At 40.2% G+C, this 23,401-nt stretch overlaps 1 protein-coding gene across 1 annotated transcript; it reads left to right on the forward strand.

Moving 5' to 3' along the window:
• The first annotated feature begins 368 nt into the window (after positions 1–368).
• On the forward strand, positions 369–19,835 carry st7l (suppression of tumorigenicity 7 like). The gene is made up of 15 exons (XM_073469053.1): positions 369–537; positions 921–1,003; positions 2,372–2,531; positions 2,616–2,670; positions 2,848–2,963; positions 3,148–3,226; positions 3,429–3,517; positions 4,221–4,321; positions 4,476–4,590; positions 4,734–4,806; positions 4,906–5,008; positions 12,187–12,337; positions 12,832–12,924; positions 13,011–13,150; positions 16,820–19,835. The coding sequence occupies exons 1-15, from the start codon at positions 369–371 to the stop codon at positions 16,913–16,915; spliced, it is 1,623 nt and encodes a 540-aa protein (XP_073325154.1). The 3' UTR covers positions 16,916–19,835.
• The last annotated feature ends 3,566 nt before the right edge of the window (positions 19,836–23,401 follow it).

The following is a 23,401-nucleotide window of genomic DNA, read 5'->3' on the forward strand; positions in this document are numbered from 1 at the left end:
ATCTTGATTTATATATATATATATATATATATATATATATATATATACACATATAATTTAAAGTACATTTTCTATGTAAAACATATCTGTTCCTATGTTTATTATCTTTACTTTCAAGCATTTATTCTGTCTCTAAAGCAAGATATAGCTTTGATACACTTTAGACTAAACTGTTTGTATGAAACCGATTAACTATTTGTGTCGTTGCTAATATTTTATTTACTCCATATGATGAGTAAACAGTCATATTTATAATGTATGTATATATTTTTTGTATTCCGGAAATGGGTTCTCGCAGAGATTTCAAAATAGAAGTCATCTTACTTCGCGGTCACGTGACTCCACTGTTTACAGGCATCCGGAGAAACATGGAGGACACCGCTGGCAGTAATCCCCAATCTCTCGGATTTACAGAGAAATTAAAATCTTGGCTCTCATGGTCATGGACTTACGTGTGCTTCATTTGGTTCGGCATGGTGCTGATCATGATATACGTCCTGTGGAGCCCGCTGAAACTGCAGGAAACTCTTACCTCAGGTGAATTTAAGCAGCTGCTAGCTAGCTATTGTTAGCCTTCGGGTTTAGCTGGCAGCAAGCGGGAGCTGCTGGTTTGACAGTTCGTTGTCTCGCTGATTCGAGCAGGAGACTTTTGAGTCAGCTTTTGTGCGAGTTTTTCAATATTTATCTCCAGCTCCTGGTCGTATTATTTTCTAACAGCAGCTCGTGTTGCATGTAGGCAAAATTCAGCAGTTTGTTGTTGTGTTAACAAGTATGCTACTTCAGTCATCATACTGTATGTGGCTATATGTCACCAGCTACATGTACCAGTGTGCATCAATGCTGGCACATGAGCCATGTTGTTAATGCATGGTTTTCAGGTTGGACACTGTACTGACTGTCTTCTCTTTCTCTTCTCTCAGCCTCAGTGTTTTTGAATACACTGACCCCCAAGTTCTATGTGGCTCTCACTGGAACCTCCTCTCTCATCTCTGGACTCATCCTTGTAAGTTATCGCCTGAGTTGTTTCTCACATGCTAAATGCCCACACTTTGCAAAATTATATCTGCTTGCAGGCTTGTTAGTAGACCCCATTCGCATTCAGGAAACCCAAGATTAGAGACATGGTTGGAAGCCTAGTTTTAGTAGAGTGGCACTACCAAGTGCAAGGCTGTAATTATAAAAAAAAACACCCAGAAACATCAACCCAAGCCCGTCAGTCTAGTTCAGTGGTTCCTAAACCAGCCATCGCAAGGGGGAATAAAATATGGAGCAGAGGAAATGAAGAATGAATCTGAGGCCTAGTCCACATGTACACAGATAGTATTTAGAAACCTGTTTTAAAACAAAAACGAACCCTGTCGAGACGAGCGCATCGAGTGCACCCTTCAGAAATAAGACATAATAATGAATGGCCATATCACATGGCCGTTCATGTTAACAGGCAGACGATTTCATACTCTGTGGTTGGTTGCTTAGTCACACAAAATACCATGATCAACTTTTACTTTCTCTTTACTTACTTTAATTTTAGTTTCTATTATATATATATGTTACAGGTACCTGTGAGGGTACCAGTGCAACACATAATTTTTCTTTCTGAAAACAGGACAAAATTGATGAGGCAGTGAAACATGACTGCTCTTGACAGCATCCTCTTGGATAATGTTGTTTTTATTAAAAGATTGCTCATGTCTCTCTTTTGCATCATTGTAGTTTCAGTGTCAGTTTGTGTTTGTGTATGGACTCAAATCCTCCACAATATCATAACACATAATCCGAGTTCACATTTACCAGTGATGCTACATACAGTACACTGATGAGAGTGTGCCTGCGTCATTGTTTCCAAAAATCTCAGTCTCTGCCCGTCCAGACATAAACACTGACAACGGAGTCACTGAATAGGTTCCCCCTGGAAGGAGTTTAATAAGGTCCATTTTCAGCATTAGCGTGTGTATGAAAGGGGAAAAAGCATAGACAAAGCTTTGCTGTAAGAAACAACCGCGTATGGACAGGGCCTAAATCATCAACAAGAGTGCCCTCATGCTGGCAAGGCTATCTACATCAGGTTAGCAAGACTGCATTCAGAGAAATGACATGCGATATAGAAGATGGACAGGTTTTTGACAGGGAAGACATGAAACTCACCAGACAAAATGTCAGTTTATCTTTCTCTCAAGTTCATTGTCATTACAGCCACAGAGCCTTGTGTCTTTTGGGTTTTAAGGCAGTTTAAGTTGCATGAGTTAAATTGTGTTTTTTCAGCTTCCACAGGTTGGCATGACAGAAAAGGTTTTGTTGCAAATTGCAACTAAGGTATAAACGAATACCTGTCTTATCATGTGCTTTTTGTCACCATGTGTTCCCACCACAGATATTTGAGTGGTGGTATTTTCGTAAATATGGGACCTCGTTCATTGAACAAGTGTCAGTGAGCCACCTGCGTCCTCTTCTCGGTGGAGTGGAGAACAGCTCCACAACTGGTCTGTTCGCATCAGTTAATGGAGAGGCAGAGCCGAGGCCCAGTGTTTCAGGTAAATATGTACATAATGCAAACTGTCACAGCAAGATTACTCATATTACTGCTAGCACTAATAACAGTGTCTTCCTTTTGGTAGAGTGCAAGGTCTGGAGGAACCCATTGAATCTGTTCAGAGGGGCAGAATACAACAGGTATGTGTTGATTTCAGAGGCTTGATTCAGATTTAGCTGTGTGGAATGCATCGAATAGTACTGTGAACTTACGCATACTGTGCCTTTGGTGCAAGAGAGTTCATTCAATTTCATTTGATTCACTGTTTATAAATAAACTGTAGCAAATCAATGTATATGTTACTCTGTGCACTACAGGTACACCTGGGTAACAGGGAAGGAACCCTTAACATACTATGATATGAACCTGTCTGCTCAAGACCATCAGACCTTCTTCACAGGAGACACTCCGCAGTTAAGGCCAGAAGATGCTGGTGAGTTTTAGTCAGAGACGAACTAAATCAACCAGTTTAGTAAAAAATGCAGGAAAAAGAGATGTGGAACTTTGTTTTGTAAATGTTTAGCTGGAAGTGCTTTTTTTTTTGACACATACAGTTAAATGTGTCAGGACTGTAAGGTCACATCTATAATAAGCTCGAGTTCATCGTCTCACTACAGTGATGCAGAAAGCCTGGAGAGAAAGAAATCCTCAAGCCAGGATCAGAGCAGCTTACCAGGCCATAGAAATGAACCATGAGTGAGTCCTCCTCTTACACTGTTACATATCATCTTCTTAAATACTGTGTCTATAAACATAACACTCTGTTTCTGTGATTGTTCTTGCTGTAATCACCGATTGCGTTAAGTTTTTGATATTCTTGTGTATGACAAAGAAAATATTATAAGGGATGAGATGTTGAAAATTTGTCCCTTTGTGTTTTACATTTGTGCGTGCGCAGATGTGCTGCAGCCTATGTTCTCCTAGCAGAAGAAGAAGCCACAACTATTACAGAAGCTGAACGCCTCTTCAAAAAAGCACTAAGTATCGGTAAGAATGTATTAAGTTCTCATTGTATAGTAGCAGGAACACAGCGGACCGATAACTGATTACTGAGTAACTACACCGACAACATACTTTGCCGCACCCTCTGCCGTGCAGCACTTGAGAATGCGCTATGGTGCAACTCCACATCACACGTAACTGTGGCTGTAAGTAGAACGGACCACATCTGTCCACACCCACCTGTGATGAAGAATGTAATTGCAAGCAAAATATTCCATCAATGCATCTTCCTCCACGCAAGACCACAAGATATATAGCCTGAAGTTGCTCTTGACATCTGAGGCCTATTTACAATTCTATCCACGTCATTCATTTTTGAAACTTCTATAGACTTATAAGTCAGAATCAGAAATACTTTGTTGATCCCCGAGGGTGGTAATTAATTTACAGTTGCTCCTTCTGGAATAGAAATGCCACAGTATAGGGAAATTATGACAAAAATATAAAATCAAGAATAGATAATAAAATGTAAGAGAATGTCAAAAATAAAATGCAAAAGAAAAGAATATGTGTATTAAAGCAGTTAGAATTAAATATAACCGACAATAATTTGAAGTGTAAATGCTACAGTGCGCCAAAGAAATCAAAAGGTGGAACAGCAGTAGAATAATTGCACATGGTATTGCACAGTTAATCTTGAAGTGTCTTGTTTATTAAATCTTTTATATGTTCTGTTTTCCATCCACAGCTGGAAAAGATATCAACTTACTGGTGTACATTAAACGCAGACTGGCAATGTGTGCACGAAAACTGGGAAGGATTAAAGAAGCAGTAAAAATGATGAGAGATGTGAGTTTCCATCAAAAACCGTCACCTCATAGTGTTAACTGCTGTAGTGTGCGATTTGTCAAATGACTCATGCAGCTGCTGAGGCGACGTGTTTACTATATTTAAAACAACTAAGACAGTGTATGTTAAGGTGTGATATTTTATCTCTTCGCAGTTAATGAAGGAGTTCCCACTGTTGGGGATGTTAAATATACACGAAAACCTCTTGGAGGCACTTCTAGAGCTTCAGGCATATGCTGATGTCCAAGCAGTCCTTGCCAAATATGATGGTAAAACTGAACCCCTGCAAAAAATATGTCATTCTCTTAAAGTCATTATAATGTGTTTTGACAGAAATTAGCTCTGTGCCAAGAGTCTGTCTTGAAAATGTATGACCGATCTCGCTTGACCCCGATCTCTTCTGCCATTGTAGACATCAGCTTGCCAAAATCAGCCACTATATGCTACACATCTGCACTGTTGAAAGCACGGGCTGTATCAGATAAGTATGTTAAATTGTCATTCAACATGTTTTATATGGCTGCAGTAACAACAGAATTGAATCACTGTGTGAGCAGTGTGTCATATGAGGTGTTTTGTCTCAGGTTCTCTCCAGAAGCCGCATCAAGGCGAGGGCTAAGCACAGCAGAGATGAATGCTGTAGAGGCCATACACAGAGCTGTTGAGTTCAATCCACATGTGCCAAAGGTCAGTCATTAGACTAATGAGTGTCACATAGACTCTGAGGGTTGTTTTGGGCTACGGAAACCCACCGATTAATTAAAGGGGAATTCCTGTAGTTTTTAAACCTGGGCCCTATGTTTTCATGTTTGGGTGTGTAGATGATTCATTCTTGCCAAACATTTTCAATAAGGTCCAGTAGATCACCTCAGCTGGCAGCCCCGACATTGCTGCAATGTAATCCTTTGGCGCAGTTCCGGCTGTCCAATTTTGATATACCTTTTAGTTCAAGAGTAAGATCCTCTTTGAAACCAGAAACACAAATCTTATTCAAGGAGAAGTCTTGCTCTTAAATCTTGCGAGAGGTGAGTTGTTGCAAGAAGATTCTGACTTACGATTCCACCGTCGCCTCCGTGGCAACAACTCAACTCTCGCAAAATTTCAGAGCGAGACTTGTGTTTCTGTTAACAAAAAGGTTTCAACTTTTCCTTAATGTTGATGTCCATCTGCTGGACCGTTTTCCAAACCTTTTGGTGAGTATGAATCATTTACATATCAAAACATGGAAATATAGGGTCCAGGTTTAAAAATACCAAAATTGTCAGTTGTCAGTCATCCTGAAAACCAATCTTTGCATATGGCATTCAAATGTTTATCAGTATTAAACCTTCACAAAAGTTAATAGCTGATTAATAAATGGTGAGTATTAGCATTTTAACTTAATGAAAGTTAACTTTTCACATCTTGTTCCTGGCTGTGTGCATCCTGTTTGATTTCTGTGCTCTTAATGGGAACTTCCGTCGGACAGTCAGAGATGAGCAGCAGTAACAGGTAGTTCAACTTTGAGATAGAGCGGTCTTTATTTCCAGACGTTCTTTATACTTGCTCACCAGCAGGTGTCAGTGTAGGTCTTAATACAGCACAGCCCTTCAATTATGTTATCACCTGTAGTGTCAGATTTAGACCATAAATCTACCCTTTCTCCATATAAGTGGTTTAAATTCAATCCAGTTGAACAAACCACTATCATGTATTTGATAGGTGTATTTGCCGTAATCATCAACCACTCTCACAAGACAATAGAGCGTTTTTGGAATCATACATGCGTTTTTAGTTTTTACAGGTTGCTTCAATTTAAATTTTGGCCCCATAACAAAGTGTGTTTCTGATTTTGCATAATAGAGAGCAGCTTTTTATACAGCTGAAGCAGGAAGAGCATGGGACTACAACTGGATATCTCCCTGGCATTTCACATCAGTTCCCACAGGATTAGATGTCACACATGCTCACACAATATCATACACAACTAGTTGCAGCAGAGTTTTGTCTGAGTTTAGCCTTTGTAGTGTGGTGTTGTTTCATCTCATGGACTCCTTTTCTGAGAGAGAGAAAGAGAATCAGTGTGTGTTTGTGTGTGTGTGAGGGGTGGGGGTGTCAGCCAGCACTTTGATCCAGCCTTTGATTTTAAAGTGTGGGCCCTCATCTTCAGTGTCTCTCCAACTGCTCCCTCCACACTGTGCCCAGAGGCGGCCGTCCTCTCTCCACTCATCACGTACCCTCATCCTGTTTCTTATCCTCTCATGTTCCCTTATCCCTTCTCATCCCCTGTTTGAGCCAAACAGAGTCTGATGTTGGCCACCTCTGCCAGCTGTATCAAAATGACCTCTGTGATTTTAGGTGAATAGTTATATTACAGTATGAAATTTGTAACACACCTTTCACAAAGGATTAGTGGAAGGCTCACCTTTCAGCGTTTAACTGGGAGTATAAGGGGAGGGGTTGTTGCTTTGTGTTGTCTGGCATGTCTGAATGATGAGTGCACCTGTGTCTGTGGCCTTTTTAAACAGGGGCTGGCCCCTAAAGTTGGATCTGCAAAGGACTTTTGTACAAAAGTTGAATGGAGCATTATTCTGTCCTTTTGTGTAGATAGTGTAGAAAAGTGCACTGTCAAGTAGGGCTTTAACAAATTATACTTTCATTAGTGACATATCTTTTAACCCCTAACCCTAACCCTTCGATTCAAAGTAATAGATTAAAATGTCAGTGTCTGTATGCTAAATATGAAGCTACCATCAGTAAGGTCAGCTAAGTGCAAAGTGTTTTTTTTGTTCTACTCTGTTGTGGCACATAACCCTCTTTAAAATGCAACATGTTTTTTGGAGGGTAAACAAATATACCATGTTAATAAGTGAACTTATTATTTGGACAGACCCAGGCTAGCTGTTTCCTCCTGTTAAGCTAATCGCCTGCTGGCTGTAGCTTTACTTTTACTGAACAGACATCAGAGTGGTGTCTATCTGCTAGTCTTACTCTCGACAAGAAATGGAATAAAAGCTATTCCTTTAAATTTCGTTACACTTGCAAGCCTGCAGCCTCTGGATAAAAAAAATAAAATAAAAATACTTTTAACGGATCATACAGCTCATTGACAGTGTTAAAGGGGATATACTCATATAATTTAAATGTATATCCTCATGTACTGTGCAAGCAAAAATAAATAATGATTAAACAAAATATTAATGACTAAACTACATCTGTGTTAGGTGGCAGGAGATGCATCGGAGGTGACTGAGTAACAGCTTCTGTGTGTTTGTGTTGCTATAGAGAAGCCATACCAGATGCCAGTGTTGCACTGAACTGAAACAAGCAGAGTAGATCAGATTTGGCAAATCTGAGGCCGTCTGGATTTTTCATAGTTTCTCAGCCATCATCATCAATGTACCAGTGGAACGTGGTGACTCAAAGTTTAGAGAAATTTGCTTGGAAAGTAGCCAGTTTGGTCTCTGGACAAGCAGGATAAATCTGGGTATGGAAAAGGTGAAAAGAGAGTTTTTCCTCCCTCATTAACAGCACCTTGCTGTGCGGTGCACCTTGACCAAGACCTTTTAATCGCCAATGCCTCAAGTTGAACTGCTCAGCAGATCCGCGGATCAGGATTTCTGTGATCCAGTTTTTACGTGTTTTTTTTTTTTTTTTGTAAAAATCTGTTGAAATAAATCTGCCCAGTAATAATGTCCAATGAAAATAATTCCCTCTAAGCACAATGTTAATTGTGTGGTATTTTATTGTATTTTATATGTTGTAAAGGGGAGTAAGCGATTCTGGAGAAAGATAGTTCAGCCTCATTATTCCCACTGCGGCAAATAACAATGAATGAATTCCTATAAACACGGATAATATTTGGCCAGTGTCTTGGTTTTGTCTGGGACATGAACACTTTCAGGACACACAGACCGACACCAATTTTTTTTCAACCTTTTTGAGTAAAGGTTGAAAAAAACTAAAAACCTTATGGCCAGTGGAGAAATGAAGGAACATTGTTGGCTCAAGCATTAAGTGTGTGGGTGTGTTATCAAGCTTGCCAAGGAGCTTATATATGAATATCATGTTAGGCTACATCACATGAGCTTATTCAAACTGCTCAATAAAAGCCATACACACACTAAACCCATATCCACACACACACACACACATGCTTCAGCCTGTTTCTGCCCTCCTCCCGCATGAACCCTTTCCCTCACCAGCTCTCCATTTTGCCTCAATTTACCTCCTCCTCCCCTTTGTTCACTTCTATTTTCCTCTCCTCCTCATCTTCCTGTCCTTCTCTATTTATCCTCCTCCTCCTCCACTCTTTTCTCAATCTGTCTGTCCATTCCAATCAGCTTCTCCACCAGCCAGTGGTTAAGAAACTGACAGTTTGCCTGATGCTTGGATAGCTGATCAAGTGTTCCTGCTATCTGAATCTGCCTTGCATTTACATTTACTACCACTTCGGTCCATACACGTTCATTTTCGAAGCAGTCTGGGTGACCCTATCCCATCTACCTTGCTAGTTTACTCCACTTTGGAAGGCAGTTTCTCATCTCACCTCATTCTGGTTGACATGTTCTCATCTAGATCGCCTGTCAAGGCTCAAAAAAGTGGACCTTTGCTTAGTTTACCCCTAAAATTGGGTTTTTGGTTTGTAAATTGAGACAGAGCAGCAGTCCTGGGGTTGTTCTGAATTAAGATGGATGAGGTTTGATTCAGACCAGGAAAAGGCGGTCGTTAGGATTTGCCTCATTCAAGCACAGTTTGGAATAAATGCTGTGAGGTTGGAGTGGCTGGAAGTGGCGTTTACCGACTGTATGAAATTCTTAATCTTTGTTTGTGTTTCTACCCCGACACCTGTTTGTCTTAATGTTCTTTCTCTGTACACGTGCGTGTTTGTCCGACCCTTATAGAGCAACTACAAGGCTGATGTCATTGTTGCCCGCGTCCCATTGTGAGAGGCAAAGTGCTGCAGATTAGAATCAGAAGGCAGCTTATGAGTTATGCTCTGGGCTTATGACTGGCCAGGGATAAAAGGAGAACACATGAAACTCAATCCCTTCATCAAAGAGGCGACAGGGAGTGGAGAAGCAGACCGAAGAACGAGAGGGTGGGGTGGGGGGGCTGGTAGGCCAGCACAGAGGACTGAGGTGTCACCAGGTCTAATGCTGTGGCATGCGAGGAAGGACAGCTGAGCAGCCAGCCGCTCTAAATGGTTAATCTTAAAACACAAGAGGACCCAGACCTACATGAGTGCCATGTACTGGTCATTAATTTTCAGCAACAGACTAGTATAGAGATTGAAATATCTGTAAAATATTTACTGTTATCTGTAAATATCCAGGTTTAATCCAAATAACAAATTGGCTCGATCATCAAAATGACAAAATGTGAAGTTTATAATTGGGCCTCATGCCTGTTCCTACATATGTATTGTGCAACCAAGAAGTGGTAGGTTTCCTCTTGAGCTGGCTGTCTGCCTTAACACTAGTGCCGGGGGAGTAGAGGATGGTGAAAGGTTTTGTGCTCAGTAAAACGGAGACCAAGACGCTTGAGGAGGATGAAGGCGGACAGTGAGATGTCTTGGCTAGAGCAGAGAGAGGGCTGATTTAAGTAAGTCAGACAGGATAAGTGAGAAGGGCAAACAAGCAGCTTCTGGGTGTCTCTAGCTGCCGATGCTTGTAATCACTACTAGAGGGTGTTAGGATGGAAAGAGAGGAGGCCTGAAGACAGGACAGTCTACTAGAATGGTTGAGTAAAGTGGAGTGTTGACACTTGTTGGGTGGTTGTGTGCTCGATCTGAGTCGGTATCCATGAAGGGTAAGAGGTTCAGGAGGTGGCAAACGAGGAACAGACAACAGAGTACTGAGGTGGGCCTGGCAAACTGTCTGCACACAGAGTGAAATAAACAGGCATTTTAATGAATATGGCTATAGCACAGTGGTAGTGTTAGCCTGTGATGACGAGGACAGTGTGGAGAATGAATGGGCTCAGGAGCCAATAATCGGTCCGTCAGTAATGGGACAGTGTGGTGCTTTGTGATAAATGCAAATGTCAGCATGCTAACACAGTATAGAAAAATGGACTGAAATTTCGAGTCAGAAAAGTGAAGCGGAAGTGCCTTAAAACTGCATTCTGTCAGCCAGCAGGCAGCAACTCCACTGGTTGTGAAAAGAAGTTGGATTATACGTAAGCTTATGAGAAAACTACCTTAGTTCTCACTTGATTTGTTACCTTAGGTAACAGTTTCCTAATGAGTTTATGGTCTCAATCACTGGTTTCAAGTCTTCTTTAACACAGAACGATGTTCATTTTGTAAATTATGGTCCCATTTAGAGTAAAATAGACAGTAAAGCAGGGTATGCTTCAGGACGTGGCTACCTTGGTGTGTCCTCGGACGACAGATGGACATTGCCCACCAATTAAGTGAGGCAGCTATCCAGTCTGAGTCCTGGGACCCAGGCTCATATTTTTAAAGCTAGAGGAGAAAGACAAGGATGAGCCAGGTCGAAGAGTCTGGGCAGGCTGTGATCATGAGGGGGCGAGAGCGGAGAAAGAGGGTAAGGCAGGGGGAGATGGGCGAAGCAGCATGGTCTGGCTGGTTAGATGGATGGATGGCTGGCTGGCTGAGCCTGTGACCATGGAGGGGATTAGACAGGATTAGCTGTGGGGTAACCTTCCCAAAGTGTCAGTCTGAGATCCAGAGCGCTGTGAAGCTGGCCGCCTGGGAATCCAGCCCAGGGGGCCCCAGCCCCACACATAGGTTTTGTTTAACACAGACCCCTGCCACACTGGGCACCACAGACATAAAGTACATAGAGTGGCAGATTCGTCAAAGTCAATATACACCAGCTAATGACTTATCAATTGACAGAGCTAGGCTTTCATTAAAATATGTATTACAGAAAATAAATACACAATATACACATGTTGATGTTTCTACATGTGTTCCCTGTTATTTCCAAAAGCATACCTGTTCTATAGGTTGTAACTCTTGAATGTGGGACGTTGTCAGCGAAGTGAACCGGCTGACTCGCTGGGACAAACTTACACAGTAGGGAAAGGGGGGTGGGGGGGACGTTACACATTCATGGAATGAATGTACTGTACTGAAACAATAACACACACTCTGAGAGCTTTGTGAAGCTTTTCCCTCCCACCTTGAACAATTGCAAAATATGGCTGTCAACAAATACCTCACATGAAGAAAATATGTTTTTAGTCTACAGAGAGTTAGCCAGAGGGAATTGCACAATAGATTAAGTGATGTGCTGACTGAGAAGCAAGGATAGGATGTAAATGAAACCTTCAAAGCAATGTGAAATGTTTTTTAACCACAAGGCGGCAGTTTTATGGTCATTTATTTTATTTTTCTTAAATTGGTATTTTAGTTGTGGTTTGGTTGAGAATGAAAGTTTAGTCTTCCCTCCTTGTGTAATGTTGCAAAACAATTTTTTGCCATTATTTCGCAGTTATGCGATACAAGATTGTAAGAATGGAGAGTAGGACAATATGGAACAAATATCTCTGAGTGAGTGCAATGGACCGATCTACTTTGGATGAAACCACAACTACTTCTGTATGACGAAAGTCACGACGGCTACTTTCCAATGGAAACCGCACTCACGCAGGTCCTATGAAATGTGAGAGCTTGAGTAATGTTCAAAACACAGTGACAACATGGAGAGAAAGCAGATTGTGCACAAATAAACAGACTTTGGTGAACTCTTGTTCAAACAGTTGATCACTGCACTTTATCACGTTTTGTGATGGCAGTATGAAGTGCACCTGTACTCAACACTTCTGCTATTAATTACCACATCCAGGAGCTGCATCAATGTTGTGTAGTGTATACTTACAGAGTTCTTGTCTTTCTCCTTCCTCCTGTCCTGCAGTACTTATTGGAGATGAAGAGTCTGATTCTGCCTCCAGAGCACATCTTGAAGAGGGGCGACAGCGAGGCAGTCGCATATGCTTTCTTCCACCTGCAGCACTGGAAGAGGGCAGAGGGAGCCTTAAACCTACTACACTGCACCTGGGAGGGCAGTACGTATCACTATTACTTCTTCATTTACGGTTTATTTAATGTGAATGACCTGCACACTTCACCTTATGTATGTTCAGATTATACAACGCTTTAATAGAGATGAGCAATAACTGAGATTCAAAGCACTTCCCTCTCTGCATGCTCCTCAATTTTTAAATTGTGTCAGAGGTCATGTACACTCAGCACACCCACAGATACTCTATTTGTGATTATACAGGGACAAGATCATCGCTCACACGAAGCACAGGAAGATTGTTATCGTTATATTTTATTAGGATGTTAGTATCTTGTCACTCTGTATAATATTCTGCTGCTTAAATAATTTACTTAAATGAAATTTGTGTCAGCTGTTATAAACAGCCTCTTCTAGCCACAGTTTAAAATACCAGGGATGTTGTTTAAAATAGTTTTTCACATTGTACTCTCAAGTCATACTCGGCGTGTTATTCATCTTAATTCAGCTTCCTATTTACGTCTTTGTTTGTCTTTACAGCCTTCCGGATAATTCCCTATCCACTAGAGAAAGGTCACCTGTTTTACCCCTACCCAGGATGCACAGAAACAGCAGATAGGGAACTACTGCCCTGTAAGTACAATAGCCAAAGCTTACATGCTTTTTTGTAATCATCTGCACTGGTTATGACTTCCTCTCTTTTCTGACCGTTGCTCCAGCGTTCCACGAGGTGTCCGTGTACCCAAAAAAAGAGCTGCCCTTCTTCATCCTCTTCACAGCAGGCCTTTGCTCTTTCACTGCCATGCTGGCCATGCTCACACATCAGTTCCCTGAGCTCATGGGTGTCTTTGCCAAAGCAGTAAGTCCTTGAACTACACATCTCGATTTCTTTCTTAAATGTTGTCATTTTTAAATTTGATAGATATTGATTCAAATAGTCCACTCTCATCATCACACAAGTGTAGGGGAAGACACTACAGGTGAAAAGGTCAATTTTAAAATTTTTGAGCTATTGTGCTTAAATGTTAGCTGAGTTAGCAGAGTAGAAAGAAAACGTCTGAAATACCCATTCGGGTGTTTAATTTAGTTGAGATTTTTCTTCTGGATATGTATGCTACTTATAATAGGCATAATTTGCAAATTTAATTGTCCTAAAGGTGCTATTTGTAAGAAAAGTTGATTTTTGAGTCTCATTCCTGACTCGTCAAAAACTGACGCCTTGGGATGGTAGGACGGGTCGGCTACCATCCCAAGGCGTCAGTTTGGGTTTCAGTTGGCATTGAGAGTCAAAAATCAACTTTTCTTACAAATAGCACCTTTAATATAAGTAATGAACTCAGAAAGATTCATGGTGACTTAAACCGATTCACATTTTTGTCTAAAAATGTAAGGAATTTTGCAATAAATATCTGTAAACGCTGTTTTCTCTCTCTGAGCCAGAAACTCTACTTAAGGAGAACTACATACACCAAACTGTCCAATTTGATTCCTATCTATATCCTGAAAGCTTTGCAAAAGTTTTTGTTCATATATCATTCGTAGCCTGATTTATATATAACATTTTATTCTTAAGAATATGGCGAAAATGTATTTGTTTTGTCTTTTGACAGTATTTTCTGGTTCATAGAGTAATAAAAAGAGATTTCTTACAAACCTTTGACTCTAATATGTCAACAAAATGAAACAATTTTGAAACTGGTGTTCAAAATTCAATCAATGTTCAGATTTCTGTTCAGGAACTGTTTGCAAATTAGTTTATCATTGGATAATCCATCATTTACACATTTAAACATTTCAGAAAATTTGTAATACAAAAAATCTACAGGTAAGGTCTCATGGTCCCATATTCACCTGTGGTGTCTCACTTTAACTTACACTTACGTAGTTGGCTGACGGTAACGTCTTCAGTTCATCTCCGATCGAGGCTTTTTCAGAATCTGTTTCAACTGAACCTTTTAACCCGTGATAATTGCTGCTTTCTATCACTGTCGGTAACACTGGAGACTCATGGGAGTCGTAGGTCTGTAAAGTCTGTGTGTCAAGCCAGGACAAGCTGTGGTCCAACTTAAGTTATCAATGACCACAGTGGAGTAATGTGAGCTTAATGCAGAAAACATCACAGTGTATCTTACAGCCTTAAAGATTTAGAAACTTTAAACATGTGCATGACTTTCTTTATCTGTTTATTTATTATAGAAGTGTTGTGTTATCTGTTGTAGTCAGTTTGGCAAACTCCTTACTTTGGCTAATCCTTTGTTTATGGTCACCCTGTTTATTGCGGCCTGCCTCTACATAAAGTCATAGACTTGTAGCGAAAACAAGGCCACAGAGAACATTTAGTGCTCCTCCTTTTTGTTATGAGAACGATTGAGTGCAGATAGGATTTTTACAGCAGCCCAGGCGAGCCTGGTCTGTGTAATGTTCAGATGGAGTGCATGAAAACCATTGAGGGAGGAACACAGAGGTCCTCACTGCCTTCTGAGGAAAAACAGATTTCTCTGAATCTGCTGCTCTTGAACAGAAGATCCAAGCAAGGCAGGACAGCGGTGGTGGCAGTCTGCCTGTCCTTTTATTTATGGATACCAGACATGTATAGCATAGAAGTTGAATATGTTTCATATATTAAATGAGATTAGAGGAGTACTTGATTTGCACTTGTCTGGCCATGCTGATATGTCCACTTATGGGACTATTAAAGTGTCAAGTGTATCAAGCACACCTCAAGTAGCTTCAGAGAGAAACCATATTGTAATATTTTAGAGGACATTTCACTGTTACCAGCTGACTTAAATCATTATTATGTGCCTTTTAAACGCTCTATTTTACACAAACCTGATAAACTGTGTATCCTAGATCTTAATCTTAGATCTAAATGGATATATGCCCTGCTGGTAATCATAAAAAACAAGTGGTTGAGTTGTTCTGTCCTTCTAGGCTCCAAAAGGAGTATTTGTCGGATTTGTTAGAGAATTACAAAATATATATTGCTTTTACTTTATAACTGACAGCAGAAAATACAAATAATGTCTAAATATGCTTCTGGGATACATTTAGTTTATTATATACTCTAGCAGTGTTACGTCAATATAAATGTGTTGGAAAGATAGATTTTTAAAACATAATGATCATAAATACAGTATGTATCTTTTGAATTTAATAAGTAGCTCAGCGCTTCTGATGGATTTTTCAAACTGTTTACATTGGTGCACAAAACTTTCATTACGGTGCACCATCAAACAATTTAGGTGCGCACAATAACACACACAATACATTTTGATTTAATTTCCTAGCACATTATGTAAAGGGTTATCAACAGGAATACGGGTTTTTCTTTATTTAAATTTCAAGCAACAAGAAATTGGGATCGCCTCAATTGTTTAAAAAAATAAACTGCTAAATTTCAGGCGCACCGGTGCGACCAATGAAAATGCGAAGCTGCACTTGACAGATTGTTAGCCGCTTGTGCGACCAAAATAGTCGCACTCTCTGGAGCCCTGTATCTCTGTTTAGACCAGTTAATGGGACGTGTAAATGGCTGCTCAGTGCATCCATTCACCTCATTAAAGAGCTCATGATGATGTACTCATGTGAATGCCAAGGCACCGAGTTAGCCTATTGGTTTAGATGACCAGGGAAATCATGTCTGATAATGGCCAAAAAATGTGCAAATAATGTTAAAATATACATTATCTGCCATATTATCATATTACTACAGAAGCACACACAGTATATTTTTCATGATTATCTTTACTCTTGTTGTTAGTTATTACATCAGAAATATGTTCGAAAGGATGATGATCATTTTAGTGGTGAAGTATCATTTGCCTTCTGCCAATTTTTGAATCAATTTTGCACGAAACAAAGAAAAACATTTATTTGTCTCCAAGAAAATCGAAAGAGAAACGGAAAGAACGGACGTGATTGATTCGATGTGTAAAAGTGTGTTGACGTCTAAATCACGGATTATATAAAGTTTATCCACAAATCAGATAAGTATTTTAAACTGTCAGCACTGTTTCTGCAAACAAATTTTTAAAAATGGTAACACTTGGATAAATTGCTTCTTTGGCTTTCTCCTCCCTGAACTGGAGGAAGATCGGGATTACAAGTATAAATGTATTCAGCTGTGGACTGCAGTGCTGTAACTCAAACCTTTTGCCCCCCGTCACCTGAAAAAACCTTCCTTCCTCCTCCTCGCCTTCCTGTATTTTATCTCTTTAAAATTAAAACTTAAGCGTGATCAGAACACTTAATGTCACATCTGTCTTGTTTCCAGAAAGGACAGCAGGCTAAGAAATCTCAATTTATGTCTTTATAAACACATCTGGTTGGGATTTTGTGCCCTCTTTTGACTTTTTTTTACCTTTTGATTCTTAATTGTGGTAACAGAGGAAAAGTTTGAACATTGTTTTTATGAAATCGTTGGCTTGTGGGTGTATTTCACTTAAACATTTTCTAAGAATGGGTGAGGAGAGGAGGTTTCACTGACATTCAGCTGAAGGCTCATTCTGCTTTTTCTCCCTTTCAGTTCTTCAGCACACTCTTTGCACCCCTGGGTTTCTTCGCAGACAAGATGGAAAGCTTCATGCCGTCCAGTTTTTGGCACCAGCTGACTCGAATCTGACCCCATCTCTCTCTTACACACATACACACACACACACACACACACACACACACACACACACCAGTACCACTCCAAACCCTCAGACAAAAAGTGTTTGCTCTCCTGTCTTCAGCATTACTGTCCACTTGCTGCATTGTTACTGATTATGTTAGCTGAGGTTGTATCAACACGGCAATACCACTCTTCAGATGCTCTCCCACACTGTTCCAGCAGCCAGAGTTTTTCCAAGACCACATTAAGTGAATACCATTTGCAACAATTTCACAGGGTCATTTGCCATTATGTTAGCAGTGGCCAGTTTGAGGTTTTTTAAGTATCCCACAAAGCCTGGCTGCAGATTTGTTGAACAGAAATTGAATAAGGAATTTGCCAGAGGTCCTCTTTTTTTTTCAAAATCATGAAAAGCTAAAACTGCATGTTTTTAATCCTCCTCTAACTTCTGTCTAGTCTGATGAGTTTGTCTGAACCAGTATGTTACTGACAACAGGAAACAGAAACAACATGTACATGATGGATATCCCTTTCTTTTTCCTGCTCAGTAATTCATGCGCATCAAAAAGATCCCATCAGGTATTTGTGATGGGAACCTGTGCGTCCTTTCTGAACCCTCAGATTTTTAAAGTCTGTAAGGCCTCCTAAAAACAGAACTGTGATTTACAGCCTCCAAGTGCCTGCAGTGTATACAACGCCTCTGCAGTTCAACAGTTGTTACCATGGCATGACACCTCAGCACTATATCACTGGGGCAACCGCCGCCCCCGCAACATCGAGATGTAAATGGGATCATCACCGGTCACAGTTAGGCCTCTCGTGGCATAACTCATTTGTGCTGATTGCGCTACAGAATGTGATAAGTCAGGGCGTTGGTCAACTTCATACAAAAACCTAAAGAGGCACACATTGCAGCGGTCATCGGACGGCACAGGAAATCTAACTTCAGCTGTAATATCGTCGCTGTCCAGTCAAAACCACTTGTCTCCAAAATGTCAGCTTTTCAAGAGCTCAGACAAACAGCCATGTTTCCAGCTTTGTGGCGATGCATTTTTCAGATGATTCAGTGACTTTGTAAATGGTTTGTTTGGCTTGAGAAATAGGAGAATTGGCTCCGCTCATAAAGGAGCACTTCGTCCTTCAGTTTTATTAAAAAACCACCAAATTTGGAGATGTGTGGTTTTGACTGGACAGAGACGTTATGCAAGATTACAGTAGTTCTAAGTAGACTATTAAAGTTCTTCCATGAGCAAAGTTAAACCTGACGATCCCTCAGAGAAGCATTTGGAGACGAGGCCAAAATTAACAGCCATGCACAGAATATCTCTTTCTCTGCCTTTGACCGTGTCTGTTCATTTTGCCAGAAGTGGTACATGATTTGATTGTACTGTAACCGGACATTTATCCCCCTGTGAAAGATTAACTCATCTCTGTCTGTAAACTGGCTGATAATGTTTAAAATAACCAGAATTCAAATGTGCCTGGTTTGAAATTATGATAAAGTCTGTAAATGTATTATATATATTCCCATCAGTCATGAAAAATGTCATGCTTGAAGTTTATTAAAAAAGAAAACAAACAGATCAAAATATGTTAAACAACTTAGTCATGGGTGATGATAAAATAATGCATTATCATCAACTTTTTATCACATTAATTGGTTTATTAAATTTTAAACCACTAAAGAAGGCGATGTTTACGACACTTTGTCAAGTTATGCTACTTGATTGTTATTATATATATTATTATTATATATTATTAGCTCTACAGTAATGTAGAGTTCATGCCCCAGGATGTACTTTAAAGGATAAGTTCACCCCAAAATGAAAATGTAAACATTATTCCCTCACACTTGCCCTTTATTGATGGAAATGCAGGTGAATTGAAATGCATTCTCCCAAACAACTGAAGTAGATGGGGACTTTTTTAAAACGTAAAAAAATTACTGAATTTTTTTTTTAAAAAATGGCTCCATACAGCTTGTCCGGTGTAATCCAAGTCTCCGGAAGCCCTGAGATCCCAAATTGATTTGAAAAGCTGTAAGTTACACCCTTTTTAAAGCTGAAATCTCCACTGTAGCTGCTAAGCTTCAAATGTTAGCGCACACCTCAAGTGAAGTGGGTGCACGAGCTTGAACGCACATCGAGGGTGTGAATATTGTCTTTTGAAATCAATTTGGGATTATGGGGCTTCTCGAGACTTGAACTACGCCGAAAGATTTTCATGTTTTCTTTCAGTTGTTTTGTTACATTTTAAAACAAGTCCCCATCTACTTCAATTATTTAGGAGAATGTTGCAACATTGTTTTGCTGCAGAAATGTTTTGTGGCCCACAAAACTTTACCCAGTTTTACCATCGGCTTGGGGTGAGAAGATAATGACTGAATTTTCCTCGTTTTTGTGAAATTATCCTTTAAAAACATACTGACAACTCCTCACTCCACATGTCAAAGTGCCTTTTAGTGAATCACAATAGTTTAACACCAATTTGGTATTTATTACACCTACAATATTGATGTCAAGTTTACTGGCAACTCTGTTAAATTTTGATGGATGAATTTGAAAAACAGCGCTGGAATTTATAACAGAATAAGTGGATATAGCAGCCAAGTAACGATGGCAAACATACTTGTGAAAATGTCGACAATGGCAAGCTGGTCATGACGTAATGGTACATAAATGTGTGTGTGTTGCAAATTTGGATAATATTTTCAATAACCCTGAACTACAAAGACTCTCTTCGCATTTTACTCTGGCCTATAATAATTGTGTGTTTAAATTTGTGACACTTGAAATGTCTCATTTTATAGTGTGCAGCCGAAATGTAAGAGTACATGCTGAAGACAGGAGAATGTTTGAACAGATGTAACTACCCTTGGATGAGTTTGATTGCAAAACTCACAATAAAAAAAAACTACTCTTTCAGTGTATTTTTCCTCTGTGGTTTTTGTTTTTGTTCTGGAGAAATGCTGTGTATTCTCAAAATGAATGTGTACATACTGTATACTTTGATTTAGTTGCAAGTACCTGCGATCAGATTAGACACGCTGAGACTATAAAAAAGCTTTTTGTCTGATCATAATTAACAATTTTTACAGACTTGGATAGAGAGGTAATCTCCAAAGCAAACTACAGCATTTTCAACATAAACAGGGAGGCATTTAAATACTATTGTACAGTGGATGTCATTTTCCTTTATCTTTTAAAGTCAAGTCTGTATTGACAGGGAGTTGGTTGTTCAAGGACAAATGGTTCACTCTGCAGCCTGCTGCTGCTCCCGGACTATATAAAGCCAAGAGCCATCATGCTCAACTTTATGATTACACCACTCCACCGCCATCAGCAGATGCTTTTATGTGGCGTGTTCCCAGTGAACCACTGGTGCCATAATCATACTCCATACACTCATGCTTAAAGTGGCGAGCAGCGGTAATGAAAATCGCTGTCGAGGGCTGTTGACGTGTGCTCAAGTGTTTGCTCTCGGTGCCAAAGCGCGGTTTCATGCTGCATGTTGAAACATGAATTGCTCATTGACCTCTGTAGCGAAGTGCATCACAGTCAGGATAACTGCAGAGGAAAAAAGACAGAATGCAGAAACAGAATAGGTTCAGTTTATTTCTTACTATAAGAGATGTTTGAGACATTTACAACATTTACGGCCATAGCCAGTAAGGTTAATAAGAAAATTAAGCACTGAAATGATTATTTGGAGCACTTACATGTGTGTAAAAGCCAGGTAAGTGGTAAACGATACCCCACACAGGCACACAAACACTTAAAATCTCCAGTGGACAGATGCAGTCCTGACTGAAAGAAGAGTTTTTATGTGCTGCCAGCCCAGTAAGCTCACCAGCACAATGACTTAATTAACTGGATTTTTGCCAAGTGGGTCCCTGAAGGTCACATACAGTATGAAATTTTTATTTATTTTTTTTAAATGTCTCCGATATCAAAAGAACATACTCGCATAGGTAAGGTATCTCTGTGATGGCTCCTGACACCTGACCCCAACCCAGTCGAGCATGTCTGGGATGTCATCCAGGTGTGTTACAGGCAGAGATCCTCCAGATAATGTTCAGAGCCTTACCAGTGCTTTAGATGAAAAAAAGACAGGACATACCCCAATGAGACATCATACGGATTACAGCTGCCTTTATTAGGTCCATCCTCATAAATTGTGACACCTTATGAGGCCATCCATTGTCAAATGCTGTGATATCAAGCTAACCTGTTAAGGCAAAGTGACAGGCTGCTGACTGTCATGTGCTCCTCTGCTAACAACACTTCTAAAAGCGCTTCCTGCTACAAGCGCTGCAGCTGAAACTGCTGTATATGTCTATGGCTTCATTAAGAAGCTAACTTGCTAACAGTTGAATCCTATTTTTGCTGGCTTACTGTGAGTAATTCAGGCCATCAGATGTCATTTGCACTCATTTGGCTTTTTCTGTGCTTGGTGCTTGGCAATATTACTGACCTAACGTTATGGCAATTCTGATGCTGCTGGCTGTTCTGATGCTTCCCTGCAGATTTGCTCATGAACAGTGTTTTTTCTTTTTTTTGCTATTTTCTGCTTTTATTCTGCTTTCATCTACCTTTGGGCCCACTTTGTGATTGCTGTTTACACACAGTCGATAATGATAATCCTACTGTGAGATCAAGTGTTTTGGTTGTTGGGCTGATTGGTGTTGTGATATACTTCTCCCCCTGGCTTCTGTTGTTTTAGTGTGTTTCCTCTTGTGTCCCTAAGTCTGTAGCAGGGCATAATAATTTATATTAGCTGTGGACAACTAAGCAACTTTTTACATTCACATTGTTTCTGTGTAAAATAGGGTTTCATGGTAGACACAAACATAGGTCATTAAATTCACATTTTCTCCACACTTCATACTTAACAAGCAACAGTAAACTATTTCAAGTTTTCAAGCGAACCCACTGTGCTCCTGTGCTAAGTTTTAGTGCTGATTGTCTTCTTTTGCTTATCTGTTTTTAGGACATTGTCTGTTCAAGACATTTTTATTTTTTTTTAGTATAATATGCTCAGACACAGCTGAAGTGTCTAACAATGTCGATACCCATTGGCTGTTGTGTGATGACAATTTAATGGCAAGTAAATCAATCTGCGGACACACAGTACTGGACATTCCCACGTGACACAGCCGCAAAATGTTTAGTTTAAGGCACCAAAACTACTTGGTTAGGGTTAGGAAAGATCTCAGGACAGTGTGTTGTGTGGTAAAATGAGTGGTGTGCAGTCTGCGAGACACTGGCTGGACCCTTCTCTTTTTTGAGCAATGGTTAATGTTTTAGGGCTTCAGTCATAGTCAGCAGATATCTGGATAAACTTCCACTTCAGTGCGGCGGTCATTGTTTACAGTTCGATTAGCAGGATGTAAGAATGGAGTTGGAGTTGAGAGACGACGTCTAGGACCAGATTGTTTCACAAGTAGCAGACCAAAAATGCTAACTGGTCTTCAGATGATAGCCGATGCGTTCCGAGACTGCATTTCGGCCAATCCGTTCAGCATCTTTCGCTATCCGCATGGACCGTTTACCTGCAGGCAACCAAAACCCACTCAAACGTGATTGTTGAATACTTACAGGACTACACATGAGATAATGAAATGCTTTCAAAACCAAAATCTTGTCTCTTGCCCACTGATTCTTAACCTGACATGCCAGATGGTTTGTTAATCAGAACCATCTGGAAAGGCGCTGCTATAAATTGTTTGATAAAGGGCTTGCACCTTCAAAAAATACTTGGCAGGTTTTTGGATGAACATTCTGTCTGTTGCCATCCATCACGGGCTAACTTCAACTAATCAGATCAACAGTAGAAGACAGAAAAAAGTGAATTCGACTTTTACCCAAGCCAGTCAAGAAAAGAACAAAAATATCTTTTTCATTGAAAGTGGCTTTCAGATACTATAGCAGCATCTACGCTAACCTCTAGACGATCAGTTATTCACCTCGTTGGTCGTCACAACAAAACCAAGACCGTAGCTGCCGTCTCTACGTGCCAGTGGTTCCTCATAAGGACACCGATTGTTTCAACCATTTTGTATTTGGCCACGAGTGCATAGTTTGAAGCCTGGCAAGACAGATTTGGTTGATCAAATGATCACGCGAATCTCACAAATCCAGCTGCCTCGCAAGGTAAACAGATTCTGCATTCATGGCCAGATATCTCTTTAAAGAGATTAAGCTCAACTGAATCTTCTGCTGCACAACAGGTGGGTTATCGGTGTATTTACTCTTCTCAATGCATAAACTGGTGTATTCCCACTGTGGTCTGTGGTGCCCAGTGGGAAAGTAGCCACATGACAGCTGGTGCTTGTGGCCTATAAAATAGATTTCACATCATGGCCGTTGTCATATTGGCTCTCTAATGTGGCTTGTAGGGGAAGTTTTATCACCACTTCCCCTTTAGTCTTTATTGTGCTGATCTTGATGGTTGTGGGAAGCTCGATGATTTATATCAGTTCTGTATTCACATAAT

Source organism: Pagrus major, chromosome 6, assembly GCF_040436345.1.
Source record: "Pagrus major chromosome 6, Pma_NU_1.0".
NCBI lineage: Eukaryota > Metazoa > Chordata > Actinopteri > Spariformes > Sparidae > Pagrus > Pagrus major.